This window comes from Lissotriton helveticus, chromosome 7 (assembly GCF_964261635.1).
Source record: "Lissotriton helveticus chromosome 7, aLisHel1.1, whole genome shotgun sequence".
NCBI lineage: Eukaryota > Metazoa > Chordata > Amphibia > Caudata > Salamandridae > Lissotriton > Lissotriton helveticus.
This window is the reverse complement of record NC_136068.1, coordinates 1,621,918,740-1,621,933,370: the sequence shown is the minus strand read 5'-3', so window position 1 is coordinate 1,621,933,370 and position 14,631 is coordinate 1,621,918,740. Positions and strand designations below refer to the sequence as shown.

At 48.1% G+C, this 14,631-nt stretch overlaps 1 protein-coding gene across 1 annotated transcript in view; it reads left to right on the top strand.

The window, feature by feature from the left end:
* The first annotated feature begins 556 nt into the window (after positions 1-556).
* Positions 557-14,631, top strand: part of C7H19orf81 (chromosome 7 C19orf81 homolog) — a 576,103-nt gene continuing 562,028 nt past the window's right edge. The window contains exons 1-2 of the mRNA XM_078655301.1: positions 557-747; positions 927-991. Coding sequence (XP_078511427.1) covers positions 928-991 — 64 coding nt within the window. The 5' untranslated portion in view covers positions 557-747; position 927. The remainder of the gene's footprint in view (positions 748-926; positions 992-14,631) is intronic.

Genomic DNA, 14,631 nt, shown 5'->3' with positions numbered 1-14,631 from the left:
CAGCGGCAGACAGGCCAAAGCATCAGGAGCACAGGCAGGATACAAACCCCGGCCTCCAGGAAAACGCATCAGCGCCAACGAATGGAAGGGGAAAAACAACAGAAAACGGGCAGAAACCCGCCCTACCTGGCCTCCGGGAAGACAGCATACCGGGAGGAGGCAGCCACACAGCCCGACCCGGAAACGCAGCCCCAGCCACAGGAGGACCGCCGGACACCGCCGAGGATTCCTGAACCACCGCTCCGCCCCCATACCACGAGGGAGACGAGGAGAGGAGGCACAGCCAGGAGAACGCTGCAGAGGGCACCGCCGTAGCAGAGAACCAGACCGAAGACTCCCCGGCACCGCCACAGAGAGGAGCTGAAAGGTAAGTCACACTAGGGAGACAGAAAAAAACAGGAGGTGGGGGCGGGCAGAGTTTTTATGCTGGGGGTGGGTCTGGGTGGGAGGCGGGGCCTCAATTGTGCTGAAGGAAGGCGAGGGAGGGACGGGAGGTAATGGTTGTTATTGGTCCACAGTGTGAGCCCCCGCTCTCTCCCAGGCACCCTCTTCCTCCTCGTCCATTTTCTCTCTGTTCCAGAAGCTGGTGGTGGAACCGTCAGCTCCTGCTCGCGGCCTGCTTTTTAAACCCGCGCCTTCCGTCGCAGAGCGACTGTTGACGCAGTTCACAGGAAGTGAGGTGACGGCACAGGGCGAAGAGGGGAGGGTCCCGGGCTCTGTACCGCTGTCACAGCCCCCTGTCCACAGGTAAGGACAACGCGAGGGGCGCTGGCGTGGGGGCTTGGGTGCGGAGCGCAAACTGGGACACCGGAAGAAGTGCTCCGTACACAGTGACCTTTACCCTCGTGCGCGCGCCCACTGAAGCGCATGTCCCCGGTGAGAGCCTGTGCTCAGACGCTCATCATGTCCATGGTCTTTCTCCTCAGGATGCAGTCTTTACATTGGGACGGTAAGAAGTCAAGAAGCGCCATCTCTGGCTGGTGGGAATCAGGTGAGTGACGGCACGTGTAGTGCTGAGTAGACGCTGAAGACAGAACAGAACAGCTCTATGGTACCCGCTTTTGGGAGGAGTTAGGAGAGGATGGATGTAAGCATTGGCTACCATGAGGGCACGAGAAGAAGCAAGGCATAGCTGCCAAGGTTTCAGATTGCTATGAGTGACGTTTTCATAATTTCAGTGTAATTATGAGTGACATTTCAACAAGTATGAGTGACACTTTTTCGCGTGCCAAATCAAGCAATGAAGACTAGGCTAATATATAAATATCACTAATTGTATCCATTTGAACAACAGGAAATTCTAAGAAGCTGTACAAAGTGTTGTAAAGCAGGAACAATGGAAGGTTGCTAACATATTTTATAAGTTGTCTTAAGCAGTACTTTAGCTTTGCTCCCAAAAGTCATCGTATCACACAGTAAAAGATCTCAGCTGCTAGAATATAAAACAGTTATGTAGAGCCACTGTAGCTGACCTCGCTGCCCAGTGCCCAGCCTGCAGAGGCATCATTTCGGTGTAGCCCGAGGATACAAGCAGTGAGCGAAAGGCTAATGCCAACCACGCTCAGCTGTACATTAAGTAAATGTGTGCCATGGCGCGATGAGTCTCCGGCAGTGGTCATACTTTCAGCTGAGCAAAGTAGAGAGCTGCACAGAGGACTGTATTAAATGATTATTTGTGATGCTAGTTTGAGTTGCTGCAACTGGACTTTTATTACATGCTTGTCCTTTCAGTGCAACTAAAATCGCAACTCGGAGAGCGTCAGGGGAGTGAGTTTCTTTTAGGATACAACCTGAAGCAGCAACTGGCTCCAGTCTCGTGTCTCGCACTCCTTGAGAAATCCATTCAGCCTCGTGCCCCTAGTGCCTCTCCCACCGCTGATATGCGAAGCCTGCAATACCACGGAGTCTCGGCGGGCTGGGCCCTCGATGAAATACACAAACTCAGAAGGGCCGGCTACATTCTGAGCCTGCTCCGTGTGGTCCACGCTCACCAGCAGCCGGCGGTGAAGTGGTACCATCGTCATTATGCGTCAGCTGAGCGGACGCTGCTCAGTGACGCTCTAAAATTAAATATTTTTAAAGTCTGATATTATTACAGTCTGACCTGAGTGTCACGGAGAGCCAAGCGACGACGAGAAGTCTCCAGCAGCCCCGTACGGTGGCAGGGACGTATTTCCACAAAGAAAGCAGAGTGCGAGGAACGGTGGGGCACAGCCTGCACTCGCTAAATCCCCCGCCGAGCACCACTTCCTCCGGACGTGGTGGAACTTTGCGGCGGGCACACCTGCGGTGATTGACATAAGAATATCCGACTCACTGAGAGTCTGTGGGCAGCCCGGCCTCCCTGCAGACTACTAGCCGCGCCGGCCTCCCTGATTGCGCATTATAATTTATGTTACCAGGGTAACAGTCACGAGCCTCTCAGTCGGACACAGGGCAGCTGCTGGCAAGAAACATTGTAGCGCGCGGTGCCGCGCTCTCAGCGTGCGTCTCACTGTTAGTGTTAGGCACTCGGGCGGCTGGCAGCACCTCTTAGAACACAGAGCCCGGGCACAGGAGCGCCGCTGGCACGCGGCCTGGCAGCACAGGTCGAAAATGCGTGACAATGCATTTCAGTGCGGTGATGCGGATCACCGCACTGAAATGCGTGAGCGTCACAACTGTTGCGTGACGCTTGGCAGGACAGGCAAGGACAAATTTGCCCGACTGCTATTATTGTGTAGTAAAATGCAGAAATTATTTGCGTTGAATGGGCCTGTTAGGCATTTAAGTCCTGCTCTCACTGCATGGCCAGCGTCATTGATAGCAAGTGATGAAGAGCTAGTGACAACAGAGGAGGCAAGAGCCCAAGCTTGGAATTAGAGAGGCAGCAATGCCCTAACACTGAGGCACAGGATGGAGATCATTGGGTCAGAGAGCGGAGAGAGCAAGCTTCTGGCAGTGTGACACCCCAGAAAAACAAGGTGCCAAGAGCGGAAACCACCTCACAACACTGGAACTAATTACAGGAGCAGCAAGCATGGGTGACCGTTTGATTTAGTCTGGGGCAGTAGTTGCTATCCTCTGACATGCCCTTTAGTTACTTCTCATTGCCCTTGCCACCCCTGGTGCAAAAGAAACAATTGATGGACGGAATGCTGAACAATACAAACATTCACTCCCTGGTCACAAGGATCTGGGTTATATCCATCAATCTTTTGCTCGCCACACCTCCCCAGTTGGACCCAGCCACATGCAAATCAGTCTTGACCCTGTTCCTTGTGAGAACAGTCCAGCCCGAACTGCCAAGCCTGGTCCTCCCTGGACAGACCGGAAGCAAGCATCCTGGAACCGGTTTCATGGCATCACCCTTTAACAGCCAGCCTAGCTTGAATCTAGTGGTGCAGTGAGCTCCATGCCACTGGAGTCAAGTTATCCTGGCTGATGATGCCTGAAAGCCCCAAACCGGTCTTAGGATGCTTGTTTCCAGTCCAGGGAGGACCTGGCCTGGAAGTTCGGGCTGGACTGTGCTCATTGGGCGCAGGGTCAAGACTAATTTGCATATGGCTGGGTCCAAACTGGAATGGCATGGTGAGCAAAAAAACAATGGAGTTAGGCCAAGATCTCTGTACTAGTGTGAATGTATGACATTGTTCTGCATTCTGTCCATCAATTGTTCTTTTTGCACTCGCTACCCCTGGTGTCAGAGGTCACTATGGCAGTGGTGAGAACAGAAATTGAATGGAGCTATAGGAGCCATGTCTACCATCTGTAGTGTGCACTATTTCATCCTCCCTTAACCCCTCTGGAGAAAATATGAAGTTGTCAAGCAGCAAAAGATGGGCGAGGGGGTCAACAACACTATGATAGCTTTAGATGCAATTGTTTGTGATGTCACTTGAGATACAAAACACATCAAACTTGGAGTAGGGTCAGAGGCCAAGGTTTACCGACTTTGCAGGATATACAGCCCCAATACTAACTAGTCAGAAAATACAAGAAATACCCTGCGGTCAACACACAAAAGAACAAAGAAAAACTGACGACTGCCTAGACTGATCACGGAAATACACAAAATTTGTACGGATTCCCATCATTCACCGGTCCCGGTGACATGCTTCATCATCTGGGTCTCCTTTATAGGGCTGACACTCCACCCTAGTGATGGAGGAGCCCAAGGATGTTTTCAAAGTGATGGGAATCCGTACAAATTTTGCGTATTTCCGTGATCAGTCTAGGCAGTCGTCAGTTTTTCTTTGTTCTTTTGTGTGTTGACCGCAGGGTATTTCTTGTATTTTCTGTCACTTGAGATACACCTAGCTTTTTGGTAAATCAGTGTCTGTGTCAGCATGTTCTTACACCAGGAGAGGGAACAGAAAGAAAAGGTCAGATAAATGAGATAATAAATGTTTTATATAAGCCCACGTTTTAAAAAGAACATTGTCAAAGCCAATAGTTCTGACCTTTAAGAGCTATTGGCGTTGACAATGATTTGTGGCTATGCTTTATAGCAGTGAGGCTCCTCTGCAGCATGTCAGAAAATAAATTTTTTTAAGGAGCTGACACAGCCAGCGCTAATGCACTTGAAGAAAAAAGCACGTTAGCGCTTGCCGCACCATGGCACTTAAAAAAATAATTTTTAGCAGTGTGCTTCCCTATTCACTCTTACCTGTCCTGTACCCACCACATTCTTTTCTCCCACCCCCCCTCTCTAGATGTTGCCTCATCCCCCAACCATTTCCGTGTTTGTTGGCAGGCGACTGAGTTAGGGGACAAGGCAACATGGAGGGAGTGAGGGTGGAGAAAGACGTATGTGGAGAGAACAGAGGCAGGGGGCATGGGCAAGCACATGGACAACTGAGTGGCTGGAGGGGTTGGGAAAACACTCAGAAAACAGAAGGTCTACAGGAGTGGCTGGGGAAGCACACAAACAACGAAGGATGGGTAGGAGGGGCTGGAGCAAGCACACTGACAAGAGAGGGGGGACGGGAGGGTCTGGGGCAAGCAGAGGGACAACAGAGGGCTGTGAGGCACAAAGACAACATAGAGTAGGCAGGAGGGGTTGGGACAGCAAACAGACAGGCACACAGACAACGGAGGGTGGGTGGGAGGGTTTTTGGAAGCACACGGACAGGAGAGTGGGTGGAAGGGGTTGTGGCAGCACAGTGTTTAAACAAAAAGAAAGACTAGCGCTTGAAAAAGTGAGCTGTAGAAGGGCACAGGAATGCATCTAGAAGCTGGAAAAAAAAAGGAAGAAAAGGCTATGTGTTAGAAATGGGATTTCCGGTTGGCTAAGGCTTGCGCCAAAGCCAGGCAGAAACCACCACTCTAGTCAGGGCAAGGAAGTCACCCGCCAAAGATAACCCCTGCTCACCCCCTTGGTAGCTTGGCACGAGCAGTCGGGCTTATCCCGGAGGCGATGTGTAAAGCGTTTGCGCGCGCACCCAGCAACAACACCCAAGGCCCACCACAAAGGAAACTCCAAACAAGGTTATGTATAAAAATACTACAAAACAAAGAGAGAGAAAGGGCTGTGGCAGAAACGCTCTCAGTCCCCAGGTTATTCGGTAATCAAAACAATGAAAGAGCGTCAGAATCTATAAAAACACACTCCAAACCCAGTAAAACCCTCAGAAAACAGTCTTACCAAGAGGAAAAACGAGGGGAGTGAGCAAGCAATGAAAGTAGGGAGAGAAAAGAACAATGATAAGAAGAAAATCCCTCAAACACCAAACAAGTAGGTGTTAATTATCATCATTGGGTTTTCCAAGTATGAAAAAATGGAAAAAAACGGAAAAGTGACAACACATAGGGCCCACAGTGAAAGTGCAAGTTTAAAAAGAAGATAAGCAGTTCCTAATATCAATTTTAATAGAGGGATAGCCTACTTCTATTAAAAGCATGTGAAAACAACGGACATTTTGAAGGCATAACAATGAAACCTGATGTCCTTTAAATGAGAAAAAATGGTCAACATGGTTCTGCTTACTAATGAGCAACAATCACTCAAGCATTCATCAGGACCGAAAAAAGAAACTTTTGTTTTAACAGCTTAAAAAGGAACACACTCTAACGTGTGTCCAATTCTCGCTGTCCTCAAGAAAAAGGAGGGTGATTCACCCACTCACGGTTACTCCTCCGTGAGTTGCCTTGGCTGCTGCTAGTACGCCTGTGTCTGTAAAGGAAAACAAAATCCTAATAACAGCAAATATCCAAGTGAAGTGTAACACAACTTCTGTGTGGGATTGAATGCATATGAGTGATGACAAAACCTCAATCCTGGTCTTATACTCCCAAACATCATAAACTCATAAGTACCATGGTAATACTGTTCTTACATTTGTATCTAAACTCTCCCCAATATAAGAACTGAATGTTCAAATGGCACCTGCTCAACAAATTGAAATACTCATCAAATTGCATAAGGTAATCTATTGTTAATATTAGATTCACCCTTCACACATCGATGTGTATGTGACAAAGGCCCAGCTCCTGTCCACCACCTTTAAACATGCTGGGTACCCTCCCACCTTAATGGCCAGAGACAATACACTGAACACACAACTACTGTGTCAGTGTAATGATTAAAAACAACACTGTGCATGTGCCAACTGTCTGCAAAGCCATCATTTTAAGGAAAACGTATGAAAGAGTTATGAAAGAGAAAAAGACCGTTTATAATTGGATACCTCAATAACGATCATTTTCAGTCAGGTACAGTCAGTGTCAGATGAGTGATGTATTTTAAACATGCACCACTTACTTAACAGGCTGCTTGTAGAAGCCTCAATGGTGCATGGCAGGGGTATTCTTCACGTCCGTTCTAAGCTATCCGGAAATAGGGAAGAGATAGAAAAATTGGAGAACTAAGAGAAACCAAGAACAAACCCCAAATGCGTGTTATTTTTACAGTGCCCGTGTCCTGACATAAACGTTAGCGGCAATGGCCCAATGGACAATCGATGTATGATATATAAACCCCGAAGCTCAGGATTTTAACATGAACGGAAAAAATGAAAAAGGGGAGGTAAATGAATAGTCATGACCCGTTTAAACCTATATCGTTTTGGGAACACTTACTGACAAACGAACGTCTCCCCTCTCCGGACCTACGGAGTGCACATCCATGCCCCGGATGGTGGCTGGTTGTTTCCGGGACTGACGTTATGTAACGTTAGGACGTGACACCCACGTGATCTCGATTCCCTCTCTTCTTAAAGGAACATCGCTCCAAAAAGTCCAAAGTGACTAGCACCGTCAATTGGCTTTATTTAACAGAGACGCTTGACATGTACAAAGATGATTGCACATCTTCAAAGCTTTTCTACGGATTCATGTCAGTAATATTTAACCCTTCTCTCACTGGGTACTTTGAAATTTAGATCGCAGGCTGGAAATCTAAATTAGACATAAGGAAGGGAAAACACAGGGAATCGTTTGCTTATTAGCAAGGAGGCCGCTCTCACCGTAGCACCGTCAATCAACTTTATTTAACAGAGACGCTTGACATTTACAAAGATGCTTGCACGTCTTCAAAGCTTTTATACGAATTAATGACAGTGATATTTGTTTAACCCCTCTCTCACTGGTTACTTTGAAGTTTTGATCGTCGGCTGGAAATCTAAATTAGCTATAAGGAAGGGAAAACATAGGGGATTGTTTGTTTAATGGCAAGGAGGCCGGGATCACTATAGTGATCCACTCAGATAGTGATGAATCTTGATTATGGGTGTAATGCAAATTTAGACTTTATAAAATAGAAATAAAGGTCACTAAACGCTGTTTACGCTAAAGAGCCCAGTGTATGGAGTTCATATTCATTAGAAGTTCATCTTTTTTTCAGGATAGAACCCGAAGGTATTGCATCATTAAGGCCCAGATTATGTGTAGACAAACGGTATATCCACTGTTGCTCTTTTTCGAAGAGTTGTGTTTCTGAGCCATTTTTCAACTGTTCAATAATTGTCCATCTGACATCATTCGGTGTGTGGTTGGCTTCTAGGAAGTGTCGCGTTAGTTTTGTAGTGTTCTTCCGACACTGGATACTACTACGGTGTTCTCCAATCCGCAGTTTGATCTTCCTCTATGTCATGCCCACGTATTTCAAGCCACATGGGCAGACATTCAGATAAACAACGTTGTTCGAGTTGCAGTTTGTATGGCCTCTCTGCTCCCAGACTTTCCCTGCTTCCAAAGCCAATGTCTTTGAACTCGTCGTAAGGTGACATACCGCACAGTCGCCACAAGGATAGTGTCCTTTCACTGGTGGAAAACCCCAAGTTGATAGTACATTCTGCTCGGTAATGGGTGCTTGTTCTTTAGGTCTAGTATGTACTAAAACGTCACGTAGGCTGCGTTCTCTCTTGTATGAGAACAGGGGCTTTTCCCATTCGTGACGATTGCTTGTCAAGATCTTCCAGTGTTTTGTAATGCAATGGCTGACTGCGTTGGAAATACTACTATAAGTAGTTACGCAAGTCAGGGGAGGGTTTGTCGCTGGATTCCTGGGATAGTTCTCAAGTAGGGCCTCACGGTTCTGATTCTTCGCCCTCTTGAGACTCTTACTAAGAACCTTCTTTGGATATCCGCGTTTCTGTAATTTTTCTGTCAAATCACCTGCCTGTTGTTTAAAATCACTAAGATTGCTACAATTTCTCCGTATACGGAGATACTGCCCAAATGGCAGGTTTTCACGAAGAGGACGGGGATGAAAACTCCCAAAGTGCAGTAAATTGTTTTTGGTGGTAGGCTTGTAGTAAGTCTTAGTTTGTAAATGATTCAACTCTCTCGTGATGGTTACATCCAAAAACACGATGGTGTTTGCCGAAAACTCATGGGTGAATCTTAAATGGGGGTCACAGGTGTTCACCCAATCAAAGAATGCCAGTAAAGTTTCTTCTGAGCCCTTCCCGATTAACAGAACGTCGTCAATGTATCTTTGCCAAAGAATTACATTTTCACTGTATGGATTAGAATCTGCCAGAATGTATTTGCATTCGAAATTGTGGACATATAGCCCCGCAATGCTTGGGGCAAATGTGCTGCCCATCGATGTGCCAGTCTTCTGAAGGAAGATCTGGCCCTGGTATTCAAAAAAATTTCTCTTCAGAGCCAGCGTGGCACAGTCAAGCACAAAAGAGCGGGAGGTAGTATATTCCCATGCAGTATTTTCTAAGACGTCTGTCAAAACTTTTATGGTTGCATCCTGTATGTATAAAAATAGCCTTTGTATTATACCAAACACATTAGATAATAAACACACAATTTACACTGTGCCACTGGCACGGGCAGAATTTACAGGGGATTATATACACAGGACATGGCCACATGGACCACTGTCAGGAATAAGCACTTGGTAGAACTAGCACTTAGTAGAAATAACACTTTGTAGGAATAGCACTTAGAACCTTAGAACATAGAATGATTGTAGCACCAAATAGCAAATGTAGCACACAACCAGTAACCACTGGTAAAAGGTAAGTGCACACTACTCAACCCTAACCACCTTAGGCATATATCACGCAGGGAACATGAACTCACTAGTATAACTATACTAGGTAAAACAACCTCCTAGGCATAAAAATACATTTAGAGGTATAGGCAACAAGCATCACATAAACCACATTTGCGCAAAAATCACATTAGGCAAAAACATGCACCCCACGCAAGAGCACAACACATGAACTGTCCCCAGGCCACTTTGGCCTCCCAGGGGCTGAAACGCCCTGTGTCCAGCAAAGTCAGGGTAGGCTGCGCAGGCAGCAAAAGAAGATTGCGCAAGGCCTAAACGATGCAGCTGCCCACTAAGTGCTGGGCAGCAGTGGAATGGCGTATGAGCACCAGCGTGCCTTCTGAGCCTCCTCTGGGCTGCCAAATAACCAACAGTGCCCAGGAACACGTGGGAGCCTTGCAGGCCCTAGGAATAGAAAAACTGTGACCGCTGGAGCCTCGTGGGCTCTAAACAAAGATGCTGCCCAAATCACGTTGGAGCCTTTCAGGCTCGAAACCACAATGCCCCCAGGAGCTTCTTGGGCCCTGAAACAAATATGCCCCCGTCGTTGGAGCCACGGGGCTCGGAAGTACAAAATGCCCTCAAACGCTGGAGTCTCCCCTCTGGGGACTCGGAAAGACTATGGCCACTGGAGCCCCCGTGGGCTCTGAATATTACTGGACCTCTCTCTCGCGCCCCCCTCCTCCCTGGCAGCTCCACTCACCGGACTGCTCTCGGGAGGCGGCGGGGACGCTGGCTGTCTACTTGGTCTGCCGGAGCTCTCGATAGCTTCACTGGTGCCGTGGGTGGGGCTCTCCTTCACCGGAGCCTCGCTGGCGGCGGCACCTCTCCTTTGGCACCGCGACGTCCTGGGAGGCGGGGTAGGCTCCCGTACTCCCTCTTGTCGGCAACTTTTCATTCGCGGCAGGGACACTTCCGGGTCGCGGCGGTGAGTTTCAACCCGCAGAAGATGAGTGGTGAGCTCCCTCGAATAAACCTATAAAGCGGGGTGGGCACCCGCTAGGGAGCTAACAAAATTGGCACAGAGTCCCTGGCGGGTTGGGCACCCGCTAGGGACTTCAAAATCTGCAGATATGCGGGGTGGGCACCCGCGCCGATATCGGCTGTTCGATGGCAGGGGAATCTCCACGCTGGGGGTCCCCTGCTGCAGAGGATTGCAGCTCTGCCCTCTAGCCCACGAGGACGTTGCTCCTTAGGAATAATTAAAGCGCTCCTCGCAAGTGGAATCCAGCGCTTCCCAGGCGCTGTAGGCAAAGGTTCAGAACCAAAATATTACGGAAGGAAAAAGGGGGGGGGGCAAAGGCTGGGCCCATGGGCAAACTCACAGGGCTCTCCAGGCAGGGAGGCAGTCCCCAGTGGCGGTCCTCCTGGCGCCCAGCAGCAGCAGGCCCCCCTCAAGTTGGGATCAGGGAAGAACATTTTACATGGGGTCACAGCCCCTTTTAATACACATGAATCCTTTGTCTCAGCGTGCAGGGTGAGGGAAAACCAGACGCAGCTGGTTTTGGAGCACTTTGTTATGCTCAGCCCCTCTCCCCATTCAAAGGACAGGCTAGGGTCATCAGTCGCACCACAGGGGGCAGAGCCAGCATTGTGTAGGGAAAGCCCAGCCCTATTCAGGTCCCAGGTGCACTCCTCCCAGCCATCTGGCTGTCAATCTCTCCATTCACCTCCGGGGCAGACCCATCCTGACTCCTGGAGCCAGGCTCACTAGCCAGCTTCAGCCAATCACAAGCCAGACAGTCACTGCACCTTTATTACACAGACATGCCAACTTCTAGAACAGGCACTTCCACACTAGACACATTAACGCCGCACACATCAATGCGCAGCATTTATTCACACGAGTCCGCACATACAAACTCGACCCTGCACTCCCCACACATCAGGAACTAACATGGACACATACATTCCCCATGCATTCCTATGGGAGGGCGGGCCAATCTCACCACACGCACTCAGAGTGCGCACGCACTTTACACTGGTAATTGCATATACAACCGTGATGGACAGAATGTGGATCAATGTCACACATTCACCCCAGTCCAAAGATCTGGGCCCAAATCCATCGTTTTTCCACTCCACACCACCCTGGGTTAGACAATGGCGATATGCAAATCAGCGCTGACCCTGTGCCCCATGGGAACAGTCCAGTCCGAACTACAAAAGCCATGTCCTTCCCAGAACGGAAACAAGCATCCGAGGACCGGCCCGGTTTCGAGGTAACACCTCTCATCAGCCCGGCTTGTGTTTGCAGTTACCGCTCTAAGTGTACTGGGGATGCTCAGACGTGAGTCCCAGACACTCCACACCACTGGAATCAAGCTAGCCGGGCTGATGAGAGGTGTTACCTCGAAACCGGGCCGGTCCTCGGATGCTTGTTTCCGTTCTGGGAAGGACATGGCTTTTGTAGTTCGGACTGGACTGTTCCCATGGGGCAACAGGGTCAGCGCTGATTTGCATATCGCCATTGTCTAACCCAGGGTGGTGTGGCGTGGAAAAACGATGGATTTGGGCCCAGATCTTTTGACTGGGTTGAATGTGTGACATTGATCCACATTCTGTCCATCACTGTTGTGTTTGCAGTTACCGCACTTTACACTGGGACACAGTGAAAGTGCGCAGAAGCCAAAAACAACTAACACCAAGTCACATATCAAAAGCAAAAAGTTTAGGGGTGAACCTGCCAAAAGGGCCAAGTCCATCACTATGGAAGTTGACAAATAAGAAGCAAGCCAGTGAAGCGAACCGATGATAAGCAATGGGCAACCTGCAAGCACATTATAAAATAATGAAAGGTTTTTGCAAGAGACAGCACATGTGCTTTCTTAGGTGGGACTAAACAAGCCCTTTACACTGGGTGTAGTGTGGCAGAGTAGACAAAGAAAATTGTTTGGGAAAATCTTATTGGTAGGCCCACCAACATTTTGGTTGCAGTTAGTGTGAGTACTAATAGACATGCATATACAGTAAACTGGTTCATTATGCAATATCCTGATATAGTTCCTGACATTCGAATTTCTCTTAGGAGAAATACATTTAATTGATTTATTTTTGCAGTTTTATGTAGAGCGAACAAGACCTAAGCGTATCAAAGCACTTTACAGAAAGAAAGTTTCTAATGCATTCACGCAGTTTATGTGCGAACAGATTCTATTGCATCTCAACAATTTACACAAGGAACTTTTCTATTGCATGTATGCAGTTACATGAGGATAGTTTCAACCATATGCAAGTTATTACATGTGGACAGTTTATGATGCATGTAGGCAGTTACATGAGGACACTTTCTACTGCACATGAGCAGTTTATCTGAGGAGAGTTTAGAGTGACATATGGATGATCACTTTGGGTAAATCAAGAGAAACCTTTGCCAAGGAGAAGAGCCGGAGAATCTGAAGAGGAATACTGCCCCTGTGCTGCTTGCAGTCTGGGGTTGGCCTGCAGTGGCTACTTACTGCCAAGGAAAGGAGAAAAGCATTTTACTGCCTGCTTTGTCCCCTTGCTTAAAGAGAAGATCTCCAAGGGCTTGAACTGAGCTTGCCCCCTGTGCTAGAGGTCTCAGGAATAGCAAAGACCTCACTGTGTTTGTGGGCACCGTCTCTGATCGTCGCCGCAGAAGAAAAGGGTAACCGACTCTGTCTTCGAATCCGTCGCAGGATTCCGTGTCCTGAAAGCACCATCGAGAGCAACGCATCGCTTTGCAACGCAAAGCTGGTCTAACGACTCCGTCAACGAGCCGCTGCTTGCACTGCCTCCTGTGGGCACCGCACTTCGCAACGCTTCGCTACACGCTGCAAGTACGTCACAGACTTGTCTCTGCACGACCCGAATTTCGGCCGGCTCCTTCGCCGCACCCTGACCTACCAGCACTGCAGCAAGCACCGTCTCACCCTTCAACGCAGCCCTGGTCTCACCGACTCTGTCAACAAGCCGCTGCCTGCACCGCATCGTGAGAACACTGCCTGCTGCACCGCTCCACTTCACAACGCGAAAATGACGTTTGCCCCGACCGATTAGCATTGACATGTTGGTCGCAACAAGAAAGGTACTGTGTCCGAGTCTGTCGTCGCTTTAGCTGGCCCTTATCGACGCGATCGGCTTGAATTGTTTGACTCTGTCGCATTCAGTATTGCTGTAATCCCAGGAGGAGCTACAGAGTCGGAAGAACTGTGTTTTATTTTGCACAAATACTATTTTTCAAGAGGATTGTATGTTGGATTTTTATCGTATTTTGTCTTGTTGGTTTAGATAAAGATTTACTTTTTTTCTAAACTGGTGTGGTGTCCATTTGTATTGTTTTCACTGTATTGCTGTATGTGTTCACCAATGCTTTACACACTGCCTCTGAGGTAAGCTTGTGAGGGTGAGCATGGGTTATTTTAGAAGTGTATTCACCTTACCCTGACTAGAAGCAAGGGTCCCTATTTGGACAAAGGAACCTACTTCTGCCAACTAGAGACCCCCGTTTCTAACATTGGTGGCTGCGGTGGGATCCTGGACTTTCATTTGTGATTTACTTACAGTGATTGGTGTACACTACTAGCTTAGTGCAGACCATTACGTGACCACATACTTTTTTTTAAAACTTATTTTTATTGGCATTTCTTATGTCACAGTTCAGGACACAAACTTTTTAGAAACCCACAATCAATGCCCTCTTCAGGGTCAACATGGTCATACAGGAGATATCACCCCAAAGGGGTACCGTTCAATGGTGTGCCTGTAAAACACTGTACTACAGGCTAATAATCATGTAAGTGAAACCTTCAGGGTCTGATTGTACAATGACTTCTTCTATTTCTTAGCATATAAGTTTTGCATTAGATGACAGAATAGGACAATATAAGATATGTACCTTTTTGGAGAAGAAATAACAAAAGGAACCAGTTATAACACCCTAAATCTGTGCAGTGGAGTGGTATAGAGTAGAGATCAGCTATTCCTATCCAAGGTATCTGAGTCTAAGGGGATATAGCTCACTGAAGTTAGCAAGTGAAAGGGGGAATCTTCCCTCCCCAGCCTTGTCCAGAATGGACCTACGCGATTATCTTCACAACAAGTAGTTCGAAGGAAGTGACTTGTATGCCACTATCTGTGTGGGGGTAGACACAAACCATCATGGCCCAACGTCAGCATTC